Here is a 25,526-nt window from a genome sequence, read left to right on the forward strand (position 1 = left end):
TAATGTGTTGCAGGTGGAGAGGAAATGACCCAAAAGGAACCATTAGGTTTTCCTGGTAGTAAATCTGTGCTGGTCAAATAGGAGAGGAGGGCCTCTGGTTTCAAATCCACTCTGTGAGATTCAGTTGTGCCTACTTCACAGAACCACAGTAAGAATAAAACGCCACAGATTTGGAAAGGTGTTGAATTTTTCCTAAAATGTAATGCGGGTGCTAACTGAGATAATTATTTTGCCTTGAAGATCTCAGAAGAGTGTAATGTTTTGGGAATGATGACAGCTTCTACAAAAGCTGACCTCGGAGATGCTGGGCCCAAGCTCTGGCAGGAAAAATGAAGGGGAAAGAAGGTGTCAGCCGTTCTGCTCTGGTGGGAGTGGTGTTGCTGAAAGTGGCGCTGGGGGGTCGGTGTGGAGTTGAGAAGCACACAGGGCCGTGGATGGTGTGATCCTGCTCCAGACGGCCAAGCTCCCTGCTGGGCTTCCTGAACCTCACACTGGAAGTTTCAGCTGAAATAAACCTCTGACCTTGCCACCAGTTCCCTCGACTAAGTGGGGCTTTTATATTTTACAGACTATTTCATATTCCCACTTAGAAGGAGATTGGAACTGTTACTTCTATTAAGAAAGCAGCACTGCTTATTATTACTACTGCTACTATTACTGATATTCCCATCATACTTTATAACTTACAAAGGCCTTTCATCTGTATTCTTTTTTTTTAAGTGAAAGCAACTTTATTTAGAAAGATACACACTCCATAGACACAGTGCGGTCTGTCTCGCTCAGACGGGAAAACGGCTTAGGAGATGCATACTCCACAGGCAGAATGTGGGCCATCTCGGAAAGGTGAGAGGGAGAGAGACCGAGAGGTGCAGGTGTTTAGTTTAAAGTAAAAACAGACCTGAAGATTGTCATTCTAAGTGAAGTAAGCCATATGTGGAATCTAAAAAAAAAGACGAATTTATTTACAAAACAAAAACAGACTCACAGATACAGAAAACAAACTTAAGGGTACTGGTGGGAGGGAGTGGGAAGGGGTAGATTGAGAGTTCTAGATTTGCAGATACTAATATACATAAAATAGAAAAAGAACAAGTTTATACTGTACAGCACAGTGAACTATATTCAACATCTTGTAGTAACCTATGGTGAAAAAGAACATGAACATGAATATATGTATGTTCCTGTATGACTAAGTATTGTGCTTTACAACAGAAATTGACACAACATTATAAACTGATTATACTTCAGTAAAAGTATATTTTAAAAAATAAAGTAAAAGCAGATACACACTCCATAGACAGAGTCCAGGCTGCCTCAGAAGGCAAGAGAGAGTGTGACCACCAGGTGCTGAGTTGTTAGGTTTTATGAGCTCGGTAATTTCACATGCTAATGAGTAGGAGGATTATTCCACTACTTTAGGGCAGGGGTGAGGATTTCCAGGAAACGATCCCCCCTCCCCCGCCTACTTTTTGACCTTTTATGGTCAACCTAGGAGCTGTCATGGCGCCTGTGTGTGTGCCACGAGGCTCAAGGTCTACTGGAAGTCGAATCTTCCACCATCTTGGTTCTAACCAATTTGTCCTGTCCTCAATTGCTGTGTCATTCCTTGCATGGTTGTGCCTTGCCCCCTTTCCTCCCACTTCATTCCTCCCTCAGAGATTTTACTCCCATAATCTTATGGGGATGCAGAAAGGCAATGATCAGTCTTCTGTAGCCAGTTCATCACCTGTATTCTTTTCATTTTGTTTACTGCTGACTCTGAGGTGATGATTCTTCTCACTTTACAGATGAGGAAACTGATGGTTTCCCATTGTCCTTTAGTTAAAGTTCAGAATCTTCAACTTGGCCTAAGTCTCCCCCTAGTCTGGGCCTTGCCCACCTCTCCAGATCCCTCTTTCACCACTTTCCCAAGACCCTCACTTTGTTCCAGCTATTCTGTATTTCTTTTGGTTCCTCCAATAGGTCACATTCTTTCCAGCTGTAGGCCTTGCATTGCACGCGCTGTTTCTTCTGCCTTGAACACTTTTGCCTGTCCTCTTTGCCTGGTGGCAACTCCTCATCTCTCAGGTCTTAGTTTAACACCGTTCTTCATAGGAGCCTTCCTGAACATTCAAGCTACACTGGTCTTCCTAGTAATCTCTTCTTATCCCACCCTGCACTTCCCATTCCAAAGACTCATCACACTTCAGATTACTCATTCACTCTTTCTTGTTCCTGCTAGATTGTAAGCTCCATGAGGCAGAGACCAAGTCTGCCTTAACTGATCACTTAGTCTGTGCCTTGGATAATATGCTCTGAAAGCTCCTGTAATCAGTCTATTGTCTGGATGCCATAGCCATGGACCTAACGCATCAGAACCTTGCCTTCCGGTCCAGTGCTGTGGGGCTTTTCTGACAAGCTGCTCCTGCTACTTCAGTAATTAAGGTCTTTTGATTAGTGGCCAAAATGCACACCTCCCACATCAAATAGCAGGTTGTGAGGTTAGGGCACAGTGCCACTGTATTTTTATGGTCACGATTCAAAAAAGCTGATACTGTTCTCACCTCATCTGTTGTTTCTCTGATGCTAACATACCAATGAGAACCTTTGCCCAGCATCCTTTTGGGGTGGTCAAGGGTAGACTAGGGTTGACAGGGACATTAAAAGCTCTTCACACAATTCTCATCTCAGGTCTTTCCCTTGGTTTCGTGCACACTTGGGTCACTTATAGGTGGATGGCTCATTTGTTTCACTTGTCGAAGCAGTGAGGTGTAGTTACCAAGTTAATAGTGCAAGCACAGGAGTGGAGGTACCACAGTTGCTCAGGCTGGTGCCCAGCAGGCGTCAGGCAGGTAAGCAGGTTCCTCTCCAGTGGGAGGAACTCATGGCCTCATTTCAACAACTGCAGCAAGCTGAAGTCCCTGCCTGTTGTGATCCTTTTCTTTTGAAGCCAGCGACATCCCTCCTCACCAAAGGCTTTGTGAAATTTGTCACCATATGACTTCCTCAGTCCAGTTCATGGTAATAACCAAAATGTGTGGCTAAACACCCAGGCAGCAGTGTATAAGGTTGCAAGCGTTAGTTCCAAATATAGAGCAGTTGACATCTCCAGTGAGGCAAGAACGTTGAGTGAATTCATTACATGAGCCACTTAAACGGACTGAGCCCAAGAGCTTAAAGGCACATTCCTCAAATATGTGCATGCCACAAAACTGTCACTTAGTGTTGCGAAATCAGGCTGGAGAACATTCTTGAGCCAAAGAATCTAAACAAGGAAGAAATGCTCTCCAAGTATGCATTGGCCAAGTATCACTTCGTTCTCAAGTCACCTTTGGTGGTGAGCCTCATGACTTAGAGCATGACATCAGGGGTCACAGGTTTGATCCTGGCACACTTAACTTCATAAGGCAAAGACTGAAAATGTGTGGCACTGGTTACAAAGGGGAGCAGGCCAAGGGGGCACAGCCTGTCTTCGTTACTAAAAATAATTAAATGCGTAAACTAGAGTATGAGAACATAGCTGGAAGCATATGCCCCAGACTTACCTGTTACCCATAATTGTCTGTAGGAGGTGGGTTTATAAAAAGGGATAGTCACTTTCTGTGGGTTTTTTTTTTCCTTCAAAATTTGGAAAATGGATATGTATTACATTTGTGAACATAATTAAAATTTTAAGTGGTAGGGGTTAGTGATACAGCATTCTTAGATGAATAGCAGATTGTTACAGTGAAGTTGGTAGAGAAAAGCTTATAGACTGTGTAAGTATTTTCTACTATACACAAAAAAAATGCACTTGGATCTACTAGATGTAGAACAGGGTGGTTGAGTAGAACTTTCTTTGGTGATGGAGAAAATCTGTATCTGTGCTGCCCAGTACAGTAGCCACTAGCCATGTGTGGCTGGTGAGCTCTTGAAATGTGGCTAGTGCAACTGAGGAACTTACTTTTAATTTAAACTTAAATAGCTGCATATGGCTAGTGGCTACTGTATTTAGACACACAGATGTAGAATCTTCCATTTATAGGGAAAAAGAGTGTCAGCAGAGGCAGGGAGAAAAGACCAGATTTGGTAGCTCGGAGATCTTATGTAAGTCATGTACTGTTGTGTTGTCTTATGAGGGGGGAGGTAATTAGATTTCTTCATTGATTTCCACTTGGAGGAGGTACTGGGGATTGAACCCCTGACCTCTTGGGTGCTGAGCATGCGCTCTACAACTTGAGCTATACCCTTCCCCTACTGTTATGTTGTCTATCCAGTAGAGAGAGTTCATGTACTCTTTTATTTGTGTAAGAATGAAGTGAGAGAAGGAACCTCTTTGCACTTGTAAAGGCCAAAGCATTAACTTCATCATACCACAGCCCTCCACATATGCCTGACTTTCAAGTGCTCCACTGATAGACAAGGAGCTGACCTTTTGGAAAAGCAGCAATCATCTCATCCATCCTTATCTATCTCAAGCATTTTAAATGTTTTGTACTTTTCCTCATACCTTTTTCTCCATCTCTTCTCCATTATCTTGTATTCTGTGTTGTCTGGAGATTACTCCCATTAAACCATCAGCCATTCAGTATACTGTTTTCTTCTTAATTTCTTTAGAAGTTGTCTAACTAATAAGCATTAAGAAGAGTATATCCAGTCTGTGGCCATACCACCCTGAATGGGCCCGATCTTATCTGATCCCGGAAGCTAAGCAGGGGCGGGCCTGATTAGTACTTGGTTGGGAGTATATCCATAAGATTAATATATATATAAAAGAAAGTAGATAATCAATTGCCTAATAGAGTGGATTAAAATTGCAGCATAATGTAATATACCTGCACAATTTGTCAAATTTATGATAAAGGTTGGTTGAAGATGAGTGGAGGCAGATGTGTCAGAGGACTATACTGGTATGATCAGCCAAACCATGGCAAGATTTAATTTCTTTTTCTTCCTGGTTGTCATTTTAATTGGTGTATAGTATGTCTGCTGTCAGCTGCTAGCAACTTCCTAAGAAGGCACAGATTATGATACTAAGCTATGTTATGTTCGTTCTTTATTGCCAATTCCATCCCAGTGTTGGAACCAGAAGTTCAGTAGTGAAAGTTACCACTGCCAGATACCAGCGATGAAATCGCAGAAGCAGAGTTCTTTACAAATGGCAGTAACAACCCAGTCGTCTTTCCTTCCTGACACTGCCACCTCTCACAAACTTTGCCATCAGTTGTACTATTACAACAACCAATCCTCTGATTTGGTTTCCTCAGGAAAGCGGTTTAGTCAAAATGTTTCATTAACATCAAGGTCTCCTGTCTCACTCTTGGATTTGAAACCAAACACCTTGACCACTTTGCTGGTACTAGGGTTGATAGAAGGTATGGTCATCTTGGGTGGGTATTTTGCATTACCACAAAAGATAAGCGAGCTTTATTAAAACATCATCAACAACAATTCTGAGATCCTAAAACAAGTATCTAGTAAGAGGAAACTCAGTTCTCAGCACCTAATTTATTATTTAGACAAAAATGCTGCTGTAAGTATAGATTCAACATTATAAATGTATCAATAAAATCTTGTTTTTATTTCCTTGCTGAGAGAAAAAAATACTAATCCTACAAATGAGGCTCCAAGTCCAGGACTCATTTGGATAATAGGGTTGAAATATTCAATTTAAACCTGTAATGGGGGAAGGGTGTATACCTCGGTGGTAGAGCACATGCTTAACATGCACAAGGTCCTGGATTCAATCCCAAGTACCTCCATTAAATTGTTTTTTAAAAGTGCAAAATAAAATATAAAATTCTCTATAAAGGAAGTATCAACACATTCATCTTTCTTTCCAACCTTCTGAATTCCACTAAAAATTTTAACCAAAGGCTTTTAGGGAAAAGGAAACCATTAAATATCTTAAATATCTTCAAAGCTATTGCCTGGGTCTAGTCTGACTGTATGATCTTCTAGTTCTGGAGACATGACAATTAGCTAGCTGGAGGAACAGATTTCTGCAGACTGGCAAGCTTGGGTTGACTACTAGAACTGAGAGTTATTTGCTGTAAAACTACTTTACCTAACTTTTCTGAGCCTGTTTACTCATCTATAAAGTAAGTATATTACCTGTGATAGGCAGCTATTTGGAATACAATAAGTTAAAACATCTGACACGGAAAAGGCTGAATTAAGACCTTGAGGAACCCAAAGCATCAGAACTATGGTGCTCAAGTCAAAATATTAGTAAAAAAACAGAATACACTCAAACTGGGTAATCTGAGAAAAGTTTTAATGGAAGGACTATTTACAAAGACATGGGCAGAGTTCAGAGAAACCAACAGGGAATAATGAATTATCCAGAGCTAGTAAAGGAATAGTCTTTTCTATCCCTAGATCTGAAGGGGCAAAGAGAAGGAGCTAGAAGCTAGAGAGGGCTGCTTGATAGGAGTTGCAGTCTTTGGTAGAGGGACACAACCTAGTGACACGGCAATTTAGAAGCCAGGGGAAAAATACCCTGACCATCTGTCCCTCAGCCTTTTGATCTTCCGAGGGTGTTACTGATTGGATCAACACAACCTGAAGTCAGAAGGCAAAGGAGCCTGTTGATGCAGTCCATGTGGGACAGCACCTCCTGGGGCACAGAGCAGGATGGAGAGTAGTTCTGAAGGGGAAATGGAAGATATCCAGCACGACCTCTTCCCTGACATAATTCAAACTGCAAAACTGTTATATACAAAACTTACATGTATGCCGCAACTAAAATAACTTCTTTCCAGAATTTGATTGTAAGAGAATCTGTGAGTTCTTTAATTAAAGCAGAATTTCTTTCAGTCTCTTTGGTGCCCCTGCTTTGCTGGTGCCTTAAGCACATGCTTCGAGAGCCTACAGGGCAGCCCTGAGCATGGCACCTGAACAGGCAAGCCTCCGTAAGTGGGAAGCTCACTGGTAGGCTCAAGTGAATTCCTAATGCTGACTCTGAGGAGCTGTAAGAGGCTTTTGAGAATCCAGAACTAATTCAGAAGGAAACTTAGGATTTTTCTAGTTAGGTGCTTAGTCATTAGGTATTCAGGAACTGGATTTTCTTAGACTCAGAAAATCCTATGGTAGTAAAACTCCTTATAATACTACTGAATGGTGGGGAAAGGTTTTAGTTGCTTATCAGAGAGAATAAAAGAAATCAGGACATCAGTTTCACATTGACATTTTTATTAACGCCAACTGTTTTTTAATTATTATTTTTTAAAACAATAGCACAAAAATGTTTCAAGGAAGCAGTCTCACAATCTGATGACCTTCTGAAATACAGTTAAGCCACACCAAATATGAATTCCTGTTAATAACACACAAAAATATTTTTTTTAAAGAAAAGGAAAAAGAAAAAAAAGGAAGGGAATGAGATTTAAGAGTTAAAACTCACTGGATTAGGTAGGTGAAGCTTGTTAGTAGGATACACTGTGGAAGCAGAGTGGCACACACAGGTTTTGAGTCTTTGTTGTTGTTTTTTAACCAGTTACCACTAATATATAGGCCCTGCAGCAGTTACCACTGACTTCTTACATGCCCAGAATGAGCCAGGAGGAGCCAGTGTTGATACTGTCACAAAGAGGTTCAACAGTTGGCCTGTCAGACAACCAAGACCATTTTCAGCAGAGTAACTCCTTCAGAAAGGCCTGGCTGAAAACATTTAATTTCTATTATCTCACCTACATGCATTTCAGGGTTCTTAAAAGTCATCTTAAAAAAGAAAAAAAAATAATGTATATCAGTTTCTCTTATTTAATGTGGCTATAAAAGATGTTTCCTTATTATTTCTTTATCTCTAAGAAGGACACCGGGGTGGGATGTTGGGGATGGAACTAAGGGGAGGAAAAAACCCAGACCAGGATAGGGTGTTTTTTTAAAACTTTTTTTTTTTTTTTTTTTTTTTTGCCAAGGGGTCACACAGAAGGGAAGGCAAAGAGGGAAAACTACAATCCTTGGTTCAGATTGAGTTATGCAGGAAAATACATCTTCCTGATCAGTCCCCATGCCAAAAAAAAAAAAAAAAAAAAAAACAAAAAACCACTTGGGATTATGCACAGACTCTATGTTATACCAGCTATCAGCCTTTTATGTTTAACCATTCCCAGCAACGTACACTGCCCTTGGCTTGTAGGCTGCTTGCAGAACCCACTTCACAAAAATCCTCTTCACCCAGAAGCCTCTAGTTTCCTTTTGGTAGGTTATAAAAACAGAATCTGTCATTAACAGGAGAGTGTTAAATACTTTGAACCACTGACAAGGCTTCAGAAAGTTTCACAGTTTCGTTATGCTCTATTTTATTACTATCATATTTACATTTTTATTTTTTACTTTAATTTTTTTGCTGAATTGCTGATTTTCCTTTTTCAATAGAATTTAATTCTGGAGTGTGAGCAGGGGCCAGTTAACTACATTCATTGTCCAACCCCTACTGGTTTGAAAGAAGACTCCGAATTCTTGGCATATGAATCAGCTGTTCGGTCGCTCCCCGTTTTCCCTGCACGAGGCAGCAGAACTGCAGTGGCGGTGCGCTCTCAGGGTTCATGCTGTGGGGGGTGAGGCCTTTCGCTGAAGTAGGTACTGGTGGATGCTCTCAGCATCACGCTTTAGCCAAGCAGCATTCAGCAGGATATTTTCACAACACTGCTGGATGGTACGCTCAGCTGAAGGAGCTGGGTGACTCTCGAAGAAAGCCTGGTATAAAACAACCCAGAATGTGGCATCATTACTAGCAATAGTAAGAAGTTAGTATCACAGGTCATGAAAAAATCCCCACTGGTCTCTAGAATTCATAAGCTTTACTCATGAAAATTTACCACTGCCCCTCCCAGGCTAAAAGGAAACAAGCAGGCAGCTCTTTGGACTTGCCTACAGGAATTCTCCCCCAAATACTATATGCTTAAAACCTAATCAAGAAAGTAAAAGAGAACTAATATCAAGGACCTACTCTGTTCCAAGGCCCCTATGTTGCTTCATCTCAATGACAATCTTATCACCTCATTTTACAGGTAAGACAGGCTCACAGGGGTTAAAAAACCTGCTGGAAGCCTAGGCTTTGGAATCAATCTGGACTCCATCATGTACAGCCTGTGACTGAGTAAATTAACTGCTCTAAGTCTGTTTTCTCATCTATGAGAAAATATTTACTACAGAAGATTAAAGAGATAACCCATTTAGTAGACAGCATAATACTTTGCACAGAGTAGTAAAGGACTCAACACATTTTGGCTGCTTCAAATAAAGATTAATTTGTAAGGGAAGATAAAACTAAGAAGCTTGGGTTTGGGGGAGGGTACAGCTCAGTGGTAGAGCACATGCTTAGCATGCATGCAGTCCTGGATTCAATTCCCAGTACCTCCATTAAAATAACCCCCCAAAACTAAGAAGCTTAAATTGTAGCCACGCCCTAATAGTTTAATACTCCATAGACACATTTTTCATACAATAAAACTAGTTCAGAGTTTATTATAATTATCACAATGCTTATTGATATTGATTAAAGGTTGAATAAACCATTTTCTAATGAAGTACACCTGATTTCACAGAAAATGCCAACCAACAAAAGGATGGGGTTCTTTCCTTTGAACAAGTCATCAGAGGTATGTAAGAGAGAATGACTAATTCATCAGATTAAGCCTAGACCTTTTAGAAATCAGTAACTTTATTTACATGGAAGACAATGGCTCCTGCTTCAAGGCTCCTTATCACAGTTGGGTTCTTAGGGCCTGAGTAAGATATAAGACTTCTTCTCATTCTGTCTCAACAAATAACACCACTATTTACATTTGAGGAACCTGGGGATTATCCTTGACTTGTCCTTCTTCCTCCCCCAGATATGTTCACAACACAGAGAAGCCACTCAGTAAATATTGGTTGAATTAAAGATTAACAAAATCAAGCCCCTGAATCTCTTTCATTACTCCATCATTTTTGCTTGGAGAGTTAGCTTCCCAGCATCTTCTCTTCCCCATTTTAAATTATGTATTCTCCCACTGCAGCCAGACAGAAAATTTCATAATATACACCAGATCAAGTCACTCCTTTATTTATAAGCCATTCAAGGGCTTCCCATTCTTAGGAAGATTTTTTAACATGTCCTACAAGACCCTCCTTGGTCTGGCCTCTACCTACTTTACCAGCCCTTGCTTGGCCACTGCCCTCCCCTCAAAGTGATTAGATGAATTTCTCCTTCAGTGTACTTACTGCCTTTACAATAAAGTAATTACTGACACAATACAATACACAATGTAAAGTAAATGAAGACAGGATCAGTCTTTCACTGTTTTCTCAAGATGTGAAATCTTAAAATCTTATGTCTATAACAATGGCTCATAAAGTGAACCAAATATTATAGTTCTCAGAATTTCCAAATTCACACTTAAAAAATACTTTGCAGTTAGGTGCAATGAAAGGCACCTTTAAGATTTTCCTCATCAGTGTAGATTTGTCCCTCAAATGCTGAACTTTACCACTGAACTGATCATCAGTCTTTGTAAGTCACCTTGTCTCTCTGTGTATGCAAAAGACCTCTGAAGGTTATTACAAAGGGAAAAAGAACTGATATCAAGGACCTACTATGTTACAGGCCCCCTGTTTTACTTAATCTAAATAACAATCTTCTCACCTTATTTTATGGATGAGGAGACAGGCACATAGGGTTTAAACTTGCTTGAAGTCACATAACTAACTAGGGGCATAGCACAGATTTATACCCATGTCAACTGACTTCAAGTTCCACATTCTTTCAACCACATTTCAGTGCTCTCAGAGATGATTCCAACTCTAAATATATTCTTCAGGCATTAAAGATAAAAGCTAACCTGTCTTTCTCCAAGCAAAAACATTACCCCAACACTCTATGATTACAGCTTGGTTAGTGTTTTTTACAGTTTGGTTAGTTACTAGATTGAAAAGTCAAGAGTAAACAGTACTTTCCTTACCTTAACCTCTCCAGCCATTTTATCAACTGCAAATCCCTCAACTGACAGCTGAAAAAGCAATGGTTTATAAACAGTAAGTACAACTAAAAGGCTAGGAACAAACTTCCATTTACCCTAAAAACAAGTCATTCCATTCTCTCCCAACTTCAGTTTATTTCAGAGGGTGCAGGATGGGTGATGAAGAAGCCCTTTAGTAAAGCTAATAACTACTTAAGGAAACCCTTAAAAAGCAAAGACCATAATAATCTATGAGTCTAGTGAATCATGGATGGCTCTCAATAATATCCATGATAAGCAAGCTACTGACAATAAACATCTTCACCTACCTTTATTAGTCTGGATATTAAGAATCCTCCCTGGTATCGATTATAAAGTTCTTCCCAGTTGTCCTTTATAAATTTCCAAGCAGCCTTCCTTCCATGCTTGCTGCCTCCAGCCACTCCACCAATTACTGATACAGTGTCCTGTGGACGTACCTCTTCCTAAGAAAAAGAAAATTAAAAGTCTGCTGTATCCAGAACATCTTCTGGTGCCAGGAAGGGCAAATGCTGTTGGGTCTTCAAGTAATCCCACTGAAGACACTCATTCATTGCTAGGAATAACTGGCACGAGAAGCTTCCAGCAAAGAGGAGAATGTTTAATCTGAAGATCAGCCAAATTGAGAATGAAGCATTGGGATGGGTACAAACAGGCTGCTCAACAGATACTTGCTCTAGGGTAGAGAAAGGAAAGACAGAAAGCAGGCACACGGATATGTCAGCTTTTCAGTTTATTTACTTTCCCAACTATTCTGATTCTCACCATTAGAGGGAGATATAGTGGTTAGTAACAAAAGCTCATTCCAGTTTTCCAGGAAAGAGGAAGTCTTTAGGGTTAAGGCAGATCAAGAGGATATTGAATGAAGGGACACTTGCTACAGATCAGTGGGTAACAATGCCCTTTAAAAGCAGTTATCATTGTAACTTACTGAAAGTGCAAACGTGAGGACTTTTTGAATCAATTCAGGTGAAAGAGTAGCCCCAAGGACTCTTTCAATTCGGTTTTTCTCTTCCTGCATATCTGCCTGTTTGTGAAGCTATAGTGAAAAAATAAAGATAGAGATAGTTAACTTTCCCTGGAAGTTTTGCATATCATTATATGAGCTTCTCCCCCAACAGGTGAAACTTCTGCTCTACATTCTTATTGGCTAAGATTGCAGGATGTAAAATTAACAAAATATTTTTCAAGATGTTTGGGCACTAGGGGGAGGGTACAGCTCAAGTGGTAGAGTGCATACTTAGCATGCACAAAGTTCAATCCATTATAAATAAACAATTATAAATTAAATAAATAAATAAACCTAATTATCTCCTCTCCCCCCTCAAATGATGTTTGGGCACTAACTTTGTCATTGTGCCATTATAGTAAGTCACTAGATGTTAAGTGCATACTACATGACTAGCTTGTCATCAGTTCGGAGCAGTTCAACATCAAGATCTAAGGGTAAACCTGTTATTACCGAATTCTTTACTCACTGATGTCTGACTAATGTTAGATGAACAAGATAATCATTACTAATACCACTGAAGGTCATCAATTCAATTTTTAATAGGGAAAAATATATAAGAAGCATTACTGAAAGTAACATTTTAAGAATGATGACAAACATGCTCTTGATATATAAAGTGAAAAAAGACAATAAAATGATTCTACATTTAAAAAATTTAACATAAAGGGGAAAAAACCTGAAAACACGTCAAAATGTTAACAATAATGGTCTCTGATCAATGGGGTTATGCATCATTACATTTCTTAACTGCAGAAGCAGCACATGATGAATGCAGAATATTAAGAAAATAGAAAAGCATAAAGAAAAAATTATTACTATATGTACATTACCAAATCAGATATACATCATACTCTACATGCTGTATTTGTGTCCTTTTATAAATTACAGGTGAGTTTTATTTTCTTTATACTTTTCTAGTCTCTAAGTCTTCCATAGTGAGTATACAAAATTTTTTTCATAATTAGAAACAAAATATTACTTAAAAAAATTAGAACTACAAATGTATATGAGATACTTCTCTAAGACAACTTAATTTATAGACTCTCTTGACCTTTTTTCCCCTCTGAAGATTTAACACTGACCAGTGTCTGGAGACCCCTTCACAGCTCCCAGTTTCCTCTTCCTTTCCTTTGGACTCTTTTGAGCAGCAGTGTAGTAAAATAGATAGGAGGTCAGGCGACCTGGGTTCTAGTCCCAGTTTTGCCTCTAACTAGCTGTGTGATCTTGACTAAGTCCTTAACCTCTCCGGGTCTCAGTTTCCCCATCTGTAAAATGAGCGGGTTGGACAGATGATTTCTAAGGTCCTTTTTCAGCTCTAATACTCAAGGTCTGAACTCTGACTTTCAGGAAGCATTCCCCTACCCCACCCCCAGGAGAACCTGTTACACTAGTCCGCTAGATGGCCCCATAATGCCAGATTTCAAATATACTTTAATTTAAAGTTATTTATTTATCCTTCCTCAGTATTCCTAAATTACCAACTGAAAACAATCCTTCTCATGTCTCAGCAACTGGTTTCGTAAAGAACCCTGATTGTGCCTGCCTTCATTAGAGCTCTTTCTATAGTAAAGGTGAATTATTGTGAGCTCCCTTGTGTTAAATGGATACAAACTCTTATTAAATAAACATATTAGTATAAAATCTTAAAGGTATGCCATGACATGAAGATGTCAAGGTATCTGTCATAAAGAACCCCTATTTTCCCCATATCTTTATGGAATAGACAAAAAACAAAACAAAACAAAACAAAACAAAACCAAGTATGCCATTTCATATACAAAAAAAATCACATGATTTCTGGTACACAAGTTCACAGAATATTAAGAATGAGAAAAGACCTTAATGTCATTTAGTTGAAAGGTAAACCCAAAATATAATTTTTATGTTATTAGAAAGGAAACTCTTGTACAAGATAGGTACTTGAAGCAGTATATTTTGTGATGCAGTTTCTTATATAAAGTTTATAATATACTTTTCAAAACATTCTAATCATTTATATAGGATTTGTTTCAAATACTAAAATACTAGAAGTCAGATTTGCAAATCTGATCCACTTGGGATCAGAAAAGTATTCTGATTAAAGGTAGAAGTATTAAAAAAGCACATCCCATTCCTATCCTGTTTGTCTCCCTAAGTGTGGATCTTTTAATGAATGGGCTTCTTAGGTCTGATAGATGATTTGGGTATTTATGCATATTCTGCACGATTTATTTGATGGTAATAAGTAAAATCAGCTCCCTCCATCTCTAATGCAACCAGATTGTCAGATTATTTCTTAGATTTGTAACTGCATGGACAGGGACTGCAGATAGCACTGGTTCCACAGTTATCAGGACTTTCAAACAGATCATTGCCATTATAAGGACATGGAAAGTTTTACCTATATTTTTTCTAAGCCAGAGTTTAATTACATGCCAACCACCCTGGGAAATTACAGAGGCTATAAAGGCAAATGAATTAATTCCCTGTCCATTCATAAGAGGCACTGGCATAGTCCAACCCTTGAGACACCTTATCATCTATCTCTTTTCTAAGCACAGAAACAAAGCTTTTGTTTAAAATGGTTTTAAACCCATGTAAGTTTACATTGAAGGGAGAAATTTTAAGAACTTGACTTTTTAATCAAAATGAACATTTCAGTATTAAAATTTAAGATGCATAAACTTGTGAGAAAAAAAGTGAAAAAATTAGATGACTTTTGGCATTTTTATTGGTAGTACACACGAACAGATAGATTTCTCCCATAGTTTCCTAATATTTGCATGTCTGCAGTATGCATATCTGCATGTATTTCTTTTGCCAGGACTTTCTTTTTAACTAGTTAAGCTCATACTCTGTGTCAATCCAAGTTCAAAAGCAGAAAATGAGAGCCCTTTCCAAATTGACTCACCTTTAGCATAATGTCCAAGGTAGTGCCATCACCGTGCTTCAAAACAGTCAGATAGACCTACAAGGGAATACAGGAACAAAAAAGAAGGCATCTGGATAAATGTATCACATTCTGAATATTCTAATGTTAAGAAAAGACAGAAAGCAATTAAAAAAAGTTGTAAATAGCTGCATGTGGATGTTACATACAAATTGTGGCAAGGATCTAAGAGGCCATGTGAACAACCAGAAAGGCAGGTGACAGGTAGTAAGTAACAGCAGAGCATACCAGTCTCTCAGGAGAATGTGCACAGATAATCAATTCCCTTTCAGCACCACAGTGCAGACTGAGAAACTGTAAACAAGTGAGAAGCTGGCTACAGACCCCCTAAATGGCATATATTAAAATAGAGTCAGACATGATTTGTGGGTCAGTACTGAGGTCATTTTTTTTTTCTTACTGTTAACTACGTTCCACACTACACAGAACGATGCAGTCACCCAGAAATCAAGGTACTTTATTATGAAAACCTACTGGACTCCTCAGATCAGCGGAGAGAATCTGTTTGCCTTCCACGTGGTCTTTAAACCGACGACGGGCTTCTTCTAACGTTGCCTTATGTCCTGCTTTTCCTAGTTTACCCAGAACCAAGCCCCTTAGGAGTGCATCTAGATGACCTGATTAAGAAGAGATACAAAACTACTTTAAAAGCTTATTTTTACAAATATGCCACCTGGATATTTTATAATTGTGTTATACCACGTCCACAATCTTGAACAAGCATAACCACTTGCCTTAGTACTTGAGAGAACACTTGATGTAAATTTATCAAGTCATAAGAATGAAATGAAGTGCTTAAAAGACTAGATGAGCAAATATGCTGACTCTGTCTGTAGTTACAATGCCAACTATCTGGATTTATTAAATGTTCACTCTATCTAGGTAATTACTAAGAATTATGTGTGAAAGGAACTGGCTTAGATCATGCAGTTTTGAGCGAAGATTCAGAGAAAAGTCACATACAGAACTAGTATGCTGGATATATTAATTTGAAATCTTAGATGTTTTTAAACCAAAATATGATGGATTACTCCTAAGATATGCAAATGTTCAATATGCACATGAAACCAGTATCACTGGCTATTAGGGAAATGCAAATCAAAACCACAATAAGATACCGCTTCACACCTTTTAAGATGTCTAGGATAAAAAAGACAGACAATAGTAAGTGTTGACAACCCTCATACATTGCTGGTAGGAATGTAAAATGGCATGGCCACTTTGAAAAACAGTCCAAACAGTCCAGCAACTCCTCAAAAGGTTAAACACAGAGCTCCCATATGACTCATCAACTCTACTCTTAGGTATATACCCAAGAGAAATGAAAGCGTATGTCTACACAAAAACTTGTATTAAAAATGCTTATAACAGTATTCATAATAGTAAAAAAGTAGAAACATTCCAAACATACATAAACTGGTGAGTGAACAAAGAAAATGTGGTATATCCATTCAATACAATGGAATATTATTTGAGTGTAAAAAGGAATTAAGTACTGATACATGCTGCAATATGGATAAACCTTGAACACATAAGTGAAAGAAGCCAAATACAAAAGGCCACAAAGGGCATGATTCCATTTATATGAAATGTCAAGACAATGAGACAGCAGATTCGTGGTTGCCTGGGACTGAGGATGCCAGGGAATAGGGAGCATCTACCAATGGGCATGGAGTTTCTTTTGAGGGTAAAGAAAGTTTTCTGGAATTAGATAATGGTGATAGTTGTGCAACACTGTGAAAAAAAAGATTGAACTATATACTTTAAATGGGTGCATTTTATGGTATATTGATTATATCTTTTTAAAAAGTTAACACACACAGACTGACGGATTGCAATAGCACAATGGACAAATAAATTGTGGTATCTTCATACAATGAAATACTACTTAGTAATAAAAAGGAGTGAACAACCTAGATGTAGCTTTAGAACATTATACTGAGTGAGAGAAGCCAGATATAAGAACAGAATATATATTATGATTCAATTTATATAAAGTTCTAGAAGAGACTATATTAATCTAGGGTGAAAGAAGTCAGAATAGTGTTTGCCTGTGGTGGGGGCAGGAGATTAGGGAGATGGGTAGAGTGCCAGCGATTGACTGGGAAGGGGCCTAAGGCAACCTCCTGTGGTAACGGAAATGTTGTATGCATTTGTCAAAGGTCACTGAACTGAACATTTAAACTGTGCACTTTGCTATATTTAAATCGTAATAAAAAAACAAGTTTAAGAAAACCACAGGAGGGGAGAGGGCACAGCTCAGTGGTCGAGTGCAGTGCTTAGCGTGCATGACATTCTGGGTTCAATCCCTGGTACCTCCATTAAAATTTTTTTTTAAATTAAAAAAGTTTTTAAAAAAAGAAAGAAAACCACAGGAGATCAACAGATAACACAACTAGACACTAGTGAAGGTTTTTAGAAGAACCAATTTATAATTCTGATACTGATTTGCTGTGTTGATACAGGCAATATTTTTATTGTTTTGCTATGTTTGATTCTTTCATCTGTAAAGCTAGGACATTCTTCGTATTTCATAAAGGTGTTTTTAAGCCCACAAAGTTTCATATATTATCATCATGAAAGAAGAATGCATCCACCAGTTTACCTGCATCTGTGCCATATGCTTCCTGTCTGCTGTGTTCCTACCTAAAGTCAACTCCTCCACTTGTGCAGTGGATCCCAACTCCTCTCAGTTATCCAGCCATCACACCAGCAATTACCTTTCTCTTTCGCATCATGAATTTTTCTATTACTATTGCATCATTTTCATCAGCACAAAAACATGTTATAAAATCTCTCACCTTAAAAAAAAAAAAATGCCTCCTTGACCCCACATCTCTCTCCCGACTATCTCCTTTTATCTGATCCTTTTTTCAGCAACTCTTTAAAAAAGTTGCCTAAATATGCTACCTCCTTTTCCTGTCCTCCCATTCCAGAGAATCCACTGTTGTTCTTCACCACTCCATAGAACTTGGCAAATGCAATCATCAGTTCTCCATCATTCTGTCTGACTTAAAGTAGCATTTGTCACAGTTCATCACTTCTCCCCTTCTACTGCTCTTTTAAGGCTTCTAGGACACCCTTCTCCCTCCTGACTCTCTCACTTCACTGGCCATCCTGACTCTCTCACCTCACTGGCCAGTCTCCCTTGCTGATTCTCCTCTTCCACCCAATCTCTAAATGCTGGACTTGCCTTAGGATCCAGTCCTCACACCTCTTTTCTCCACCTACACTCAAGACCTAGGTGATCTCATCCAATCTTATGGCTGTAAATACCATCTATACACTTTATTTATTCAGCCTGCTCCTCTAGGCATGATACTCTCCACTTGGATGTCTAAAAGGAACTCAAATGTAACATGTCCAAAACCAAACTCCTGATTCTCTTTTGCACCCAAACTTCCTTCTATAGCAGTCTTCCCCATTCCTGTATATGATTATTCTTTCAGCTTTTTCAGGCCAAAATTTGATGACTCCCTTTTCTCTCCATCACAGTCAGGCCACCACCAAATATTTTCAATTCTACCTTCAAAACATACCCAGAGTTTACTACCTACAAGTGCTAGTCGCAACCAGCACCTCATGTGTATTACCTCAGGTCTTTTGTGTTTGTTGTTTCCTGTTTGGACCATCTTCCCCCTAGATATCCTCATAGCTCTCTCTTTCAGCTCAAGTATCACTAGCTGTCCTGTGTTTCCCTGTCCACTTCTCTATGAAATAGTAGCTTACTACTCCTTCTACTCTTTACCTACCTTGCCTAACTTTAATTCTTCTTCATGATACTGGCTGCCACCTAAAATATTATCTACTGAATTGTTTGCTGTATCTTCCATCAGAATGTAAGCCACACAGGGCAATTTTTTGTTCACTGCTGTACCACCAGTTCCTGGAATATAACCTGGTATTTAATGGGTGCATAAATATTTGTTGAATCAATCAAAGAAAGACATAGAGCTCTAGATAATTGTTACTATTGTTCTTATTGCAAAAAGACTCCCAGAACAAGACTGGGCAGGAGGAAATACCACCTTTAGTTATTAGCATACAGTAGAAAATAATTATCTTTAAAGCCCTGAAATCACTATTCTCAATATTTAAATGACAGCAAAAGAATAAATAAATGATTACAGAGATAAAGAGGTGAGAACAACATATGCAGAAAGCAAATACTTCCTTAATTCAGAAAACTGTTCTCTGTGTTTCTCAGTATTTTTTCAACTTATATATAAGGTGCCCAGTATTTATGGTAACAATAAAAAAAAATCCAAAGTTCTCTTTAGCTTTTCTTTACTATCAATGGGCTTTTAAACTCTGTAAAACACTTTTACTTCTACCATTTGCTCTGTGCATAAGTCATATTTAGCAATGAATATACAATAACCACCGTTTTTATGTTGGTGACTCATGTAACTTCTCCAGGAGGCTTAAAAGACCTAAAGCTTAATTTCTAGTTAGCTGAATATACAGTAACCATAGCAGACGCAAAGATGATGCTCTTGTTAGTGTCAACCACAGCTGAGTGAAAAAGGACCAATTTCTGATCAATTCTTTCCCCATTCAGTTCATCCATTACCTTCTCCAGGTTTGGGGTCCCAGCCCAGTCTCTCCCCTATAGGTGAAAAGACATCTTTCACAAACTCCTGGATCTCCTCATAGAAGTCTGTGTGGGACAAGAGAGTTGAGAGAATCCCCAGGTTACAGCTCAGGTCGCTCCATACAGTATAATTGGGCTCATTCACAAAAGCCTCCATGACTTTTAGAACCTCTACAGTGCTAATGATTCCAGCTCGAGCCTGGGATAGGAAAAAACATAAATTAATCTAGTCTTCAAACAAAAACAAAAGACACAAGCATGCATTTTTGGCATTATCTTCTGCTAGTTAGTCATCCCTTTGGTTTAAGGAAGAGACTAGACTACATAAGCTCAGAACACTATAGAATTTTATAAAATAAAAATCGTATCATGACAACATTCCTTATTTACTTTTTCACTATTTGTAAAAGAGCCACTTTAAAAAAACATGCTAAAATTCCACCAGTTTAGAAAGAACAAAAAGAAAACAGTCAAATTCCTATTTCTATTCAGTTTCTGGGGTCTTGGCATTTTCTTTTGAAAATTTTCATATTTTCAGAAAAGCTGAAAAAAATAGTTGGGGTTTTGGTTTTTGACAGAGGCGCTTTCAAAACTGGACCTACAAACTGTGTCAACTTCAGCCTGTCCTTTACTCATTTCTAAAAGAAGGCAAACTGGAAGGTACTACAAATTCAGTCCTTTCAGAATTAACTAACAGAGTTAGGAAAAAGAACTTCTGTTACAGCAGCCAACTGTCCAAACACACCACTCTCCTGGGTCCAAACACACCACTCTCAGCAATGAGATCAGCAGATGTGAGGTTTTGCGCATCAATGCTAATCTGTGTTTATGCAAAGGAGGAATCCAAAACCAGTTACTGCAGAGGGGAATGAAAATTTAAAGTCCAATTAAAGGAACACTAGGAGGAGTCTGACAATTTTATCACAAAGATATCTAGAAATTATCTAACCTATGTTTTGGAGTCATAAAGATAATACTAGTAATTGCTCCTTTAAATTTTTTCTGGAACAAAGCCAAATATAAATATAACTCTAAAGCTAATGAGCTATTATAATTTGAGTAGTAATGGAAAGTCAAAAAATTCTAGACTTTCCCAGCGAAGTACAACCACTATTTTAGAAAAAATGTAAATCACTCTAAATTATTTTAAAAAACCACATCAGTAGAGAAATTTCTTCAAGGTTCATATCCATTTCTATTGAAAAGAATTTTTGTCTTACAAAGGGTACTTAAGTATAGATGCCAAAAAAAAAGTGTAGGAATAGTGAAGTGGGATTTGTTTCTGGTAAATTATGTAGGTTCAATCTTGTCATGTTAATTAATAGTCATTAGCTCTACTCCCAAAGGCATTTAACCTGCAGGAAAAACTGTATTCTCCTAATTATATTTCAGTCAGACACACCAGGAAAAACAGAATCCTTTAATCAACAAAATCTATCATACTACTTGAGAGAGGCTCACCAAGGAGAATAGGTCATTTTGTAATCCAAGTCGATCCACAGGGGGCAGAGAAAGGTCACGAATGCCTGGTAATAAACTTTCCAGCATGGCTGAACTGTATTGGGTCCGATAAAACCCAACCGTTCCCAGGTTTAACTAAAAAGATATCCAATAGGTATTATTAAACAGTTGAATTTATTTTTTTAAATCAATCTTTGTAGGTATGAAAGCTCTAGTTTTAGTATATCTGGATGAAGAATAACAAAGATCATGCATGCTAACAGACAGGGATTAAAATGAAACAATATATACACATAGAAATCAGCTGTCAAAGATGAACACAGAAGCAAAAGAAAATAGAAACTTGACACAGTGGGAGCAAAAGCGAGCGCCAGTAGAAAGAACATGGCAGAGAGGGGAAATAATGTGGGTAAGCTTCTATTTCTAATCTCAGTAGATAGTTTTAAGTTTACAGAAAATATTTACTATATATAAAAACACTTGGACAATAAACCCTTACAGACACTGATCTATTGAGCCCAGAGTCTCAACAGAGTAACAACTGTCAGGTCCTATATTTTAAAATTACATGGACTTAAAAGGCAATTCCATATGCTTTTTGGAGAGAGGTAATCACTATCACTATCTGAGGCTATTTACCAACAGTCAAAAAAATATTTTTGGTAATGTTTATATATGAAATATTTTAATGACAAAATGACAATCTGAGATATAAATATTTTACTATTTTTATATATTTAAAAATAACCTCACATTTCTAATACAATAATTATTTCATTGATTCCCTTTATCTTTTACTATAGGAATAACACCTTTATGTACCTAATTGCAATCATAGTGTACTTTTTCCTTATAAGAAAAATTTCATATTGCTACATATGCTCCAGGTTATAATTTCAAATGGTAATATAATATTCCACTAAGAATATTTTAAAAATATATTCAAAAAATGAAAACAGAGAGAGAAATGGTTTTGCAAGCACAGAAGTCTGAGACAATGTATAATTCCTATTAGGAACCTATAATTGAGAGAAACGTTTGTAGTAGATACTTTCATTAAGAAAGGTGGAGTACAGAATAGTGAAAAATAATATTTACCCACTGGTTTTTTTGTGTGTAAAATCGCTTTAAAACACCAGCCAAAAGAATTTCATAATTCAGGGACACAAACTGATTATTTTACGCCTGACCTCATTTGATTATAGTTGTACACACATGATGACATCATTGAAGTTAACATGTCATTTCATAATGACAACAGGGCAGTTTGAAGTTTTAAGACTACAAATGTTTTGGTTAATGTGACTTTACCCATAGACTATTTTTTCCCTCTTTAATCCTATCCCTTTGTAACTGCTTATTGACTACTCCCTTACCTGACATAAAGGCAAATATCTAGACAATACTATTTGAAAATTGGCCCTAAATTTCACACAAAGTTTAGAAATGTTTTTTTCTTTGCAAGTCCTAGCCCTAATTGAAGCAGTAGAATTTAGAGCCAGCCATAAAATGCATAAAGGAAATTAAAAAAATCAATTTAGGTAAAATAAAAATGGCCATGCATTTCTGGACTCACCTTCACCCACTGGTCTGGTTTGACATCTTTCAAAACCACACTCATCTCTGGTTTGTCCATTAGAATTTTCAGTTTGGCATGGTTGGGATCTTCACTAGTAGAGATTGTGATAGGAACCATCCACTGGGGACAGTCTTCTCCTTAAGCAAGAAAACAAATACAAAACTTGAAAAATAACTTCTCATTGGAAGAAATGGAAGGTAAGGTAAAGAGAGAGGAATGGTGTCCTATGCATGGGCTTGAGTCTAACTGCTAAGCCAATAGTTCATTTTTAATGGCACATGAACTCTTCCAGATAACCTGGATAATAATAAGAAAGAGAGAATTTACTAACAAAATCACAATAGCCTATAAAAAAGTTTATTTACTTGTAGAATCGCAATAGAGATACTGATTTCACTGTTAAAAGAAATTCAAAGTAGGTGAAAGCTCTCACATAGCACTTAAAAACAAATTCTGAGCTATAGTCCTTAACAGGTATATACACTGCTGAAACACTGAAGGGTTGATTTAGACAGGATACACCTTGGGAGCTGTTGGATTCCATCATCAAGGAGGCATCTCTAAAAGCCAAAGCTTTTGTAAGGCAAATACACACACTCTCTTAGGTATCAGACAGCCAAATAGATTTTGCATTAAGATGCCAAACAAAAGTGAGTCATTGCCTAGCACATTAATGGACCTGTCTTAATAATATAGCTTTATGCTACCAGGCTAAACCACAAATGAAAATTTCCCCCTAACACTGAGATATTTCAGGTTTTAATACTGCCTATACTGGTCACAGAGTATTAGAAATACCTGTAAAACCTGTCAGTCCCACAGTGCAGACTGCAGGTATATGTGGAAAATAGCAACTGTGACACCACTTAGATAACAAACCTGTCATCTGACTTGTCAGATATATTTATTAAAAAAGTAATTCTTAATGCTAAGGCAGGCTAAGAGGGGAAGGCCTTACCTCTTAAACCTAGCAGAGTGCATCACACTTTGGTGGATGGAACATGAAAAGGCATTGGTGATTCTGATATGCCCCTCCCCCTGCTGAGAACTACTATTTTAAAGGAATTGAGAAAGATGGAGCAAAACATCTTATTTTTTGATTTTTCAATTAATCTTTAATTAATGTCATGTAGAAATATTTGAAAAAGCAGAGTTGAGTGGTAGTTAAGGGTATAAACATAATTCAATCATTTTGTTTGAATTTCTACTCTTTAACTTATTGTATAGGTGATCTTGGTCAATTTAACTAGCCTAGCTATGCCTCATCTCCCCCATTTGTAAAATGGAAATAATACTACCTACCTAATAGGGGTGCTAAGAGTATAAAATAAGGGTCAGTTATAGTACTTAGCACAATGACTAGTACATAATAAATCTAATCATTGGGCTTTATTTACTTGTTTACCTATTTACTTAGCCTGAGAATTAAAAAAAAAAAAAGCCACTATGTATAGATTTGGTACACAAGTGCATCAAATGTACTTAGTATAGAAGTGCATAAGACTTAATACACAAATGCATACCGAATCTTCTTTTAGGGATTAAGGCTAGAGACATCACTTGTTGGGTGTTCCTATCCTTCTTGATTCATTATAATCTCCAATAGCAAACAGAGACATGGAATTTCAAAAACCTAAGAGTATGTCAGTACTACAAATACCCCATGAATCTCCTTTTTTGGTCTCCTAGATTTCACTTTTATTCTATTACCACTTCCTTGTTTTTATTTAATTCTATTAAAATATTTTAAAATGGATAATTATTTATTAGTTGGAACGCTATTGGTTCCAACTAATTTACTCGTCAGCTCCCACTTACAGCCATTTGCTTACCAACATATGGTCCACTGGCACAGAACTTCCTTTGGGACAACCTCAGTAATCTGTCATCTTCTACCTAAAGAAGCAAAACAAAACAAAGGCTATAGTAGTAGCAATAGTTTTTTTTTGGACGGGACAACTTTTCTGTGACAAAGTAGAGGTGAAACCAGTACAGCCAAATGGCTCATGAATACACAAAATGCAATGGTGATAAAGACGATGATACTACAGAATGGGAGAAAAGTCACTATTTCTCATTAAGGCCTCAAAACAACAATACCCTAAATAAAAGGCTAGGATCTATGTAATATTGCCCGTGAGATGAGATGTGTTCCCAGATAAGAACTTTAAAGTATTAAAGTTTTTAAAAGGGAAAAATAGTTATTTTAACCATTATAGAGGAACCATTATAGATATATCTTTAGTCTCTTCCACTTCCAAAAAGTGGCAACATTAATTAGCATGTGGACTCAATATTCAGAATTCAAAATTCTAAAATCAGAATTCAAAGTCATTTTTAGAATGACTGACAAACATGAAAGCAGCACACACCTTGTCTCAAAGGATGAACTTTGCAATGAAACACACAAAAAAGTGGGGGGGGAAACTGCAAAAAACTAAAAAGCCAGAAGCAACAAAGTATGTATTTTTTAAAATACTTCAATAATATGCAATCATTTATTTATCATTTGTTACTATGCCCTAGAACATTTTAAATAACACAAGCTATAAAAGATTTAAGATCACCTAAATCAAATGTAAAATTAGGCCAATAACTTTTATGGATAAACTGACTATAAGAGACAGAATTGAAAAACTAAAAACTCTGAGTGAGGAAGCAGTGGCCACTTTGATGTCGTAAGAAACTAGAAATGAACTAATACTACATCACTGACTGTTATTTATCATATAAATTTCCCTGAAAAAGTTATTAGGTGACTTTTAAATTGATTCAGAAATAAAGCAAAAATATTTAAATTTAGGGAATATAAAGTGAGAAACAGATAATAATCAAGATATGATGTTGCAGACCTTGTAAAAGAATTGAATTGTAGACTGGCTTTTTATTGTAATGTTAAAATGGAGGATGAGTTTGGCTATGCTTGTAGACAAAAAACAATGCAAAGAGAGTAAGACCTTGAGAGTAACTTTATGGAAAAGTTAACTGAGTCTCAATAACATTGGGAG

At 37.5% G+C, this 25,526-nt stretch overlaps 1 protein-coding gene across 3 annotated transcripts in view; it reads right to left on the reverse strand.

Moving 5' to 3' along the window:
* Positions 1 to 7,135: 7,135 nt before the first annotated feature.
* The window catches only part of NPEPPS (aminopeptidase puromycin sensitive), an 88,387-nt gene continuing 69,996 nt past the window's right edge, over positions 7,136 to 25,526 (reverse strand). For all 3 annotated transcript variants that reach the window (XM_011000731.3, XM_064496003.1, XM_064496002.1), the window contains 10 exons: positions 24,351 to 24,414; positions 22,516 to 22,655; positions 20,940 to 21,074; positions 19,458 to 19,677; positions 15,359 to 15,501; positions 14,846 to 14,902; positions 11,875 to 11,982; positions 11,234 to 11,389; positions 10,908 to 10,955; positions 7,136 to 8,661 (listed from right to left, as the gene is read on the reverse strand). In XM_011000731.3, coding sequence (XP_010999033.3) covers positions 8,509 to 8,661; positions 10,908 to 10,955; positions 11,234 to 11,389; positions 11,875 to 11,982; positions 14,846 to 14,902; positions 15,359 to 15,501; positions 19,458 to 19,677; positions 20,940 to 21,074; positions 22,516 to 22,655; positions 24,351 to 24,414 — 1,224 coding nt within the window. In that variant the 3' untranslated portion in view covers positions 7,136 to 8,508. The remainder of the gene's footprint in view (positions 8,662 to 10,907; positions 10,956 to 11,233; positions 11,390 to 11,874; positions 11,983 to 14,845; positions 14,903 to 15,358; positions 15,502 to 19,457; positions 19,678 to 20,939; positions 21,075 to 22,515; positions 22,656 to 24,350; positions 24,415 to 25,526) is intronic.

Source organism: Camelus dromedarius, chromosome 16 (assembly GCF_036321535.1).
Source record: "Camelus dromedarius isolate mCamDro1 chromosome 16, mCamDro1.pat, whole genome shotgun sequence".
In the NCBI taxonomy this organism is placed as follows: Eukaryota; Metazoa; Chordata; class Mammalia; order Artiodactyla; family Camelidae; genus Camelus; species Camelus dromedarius.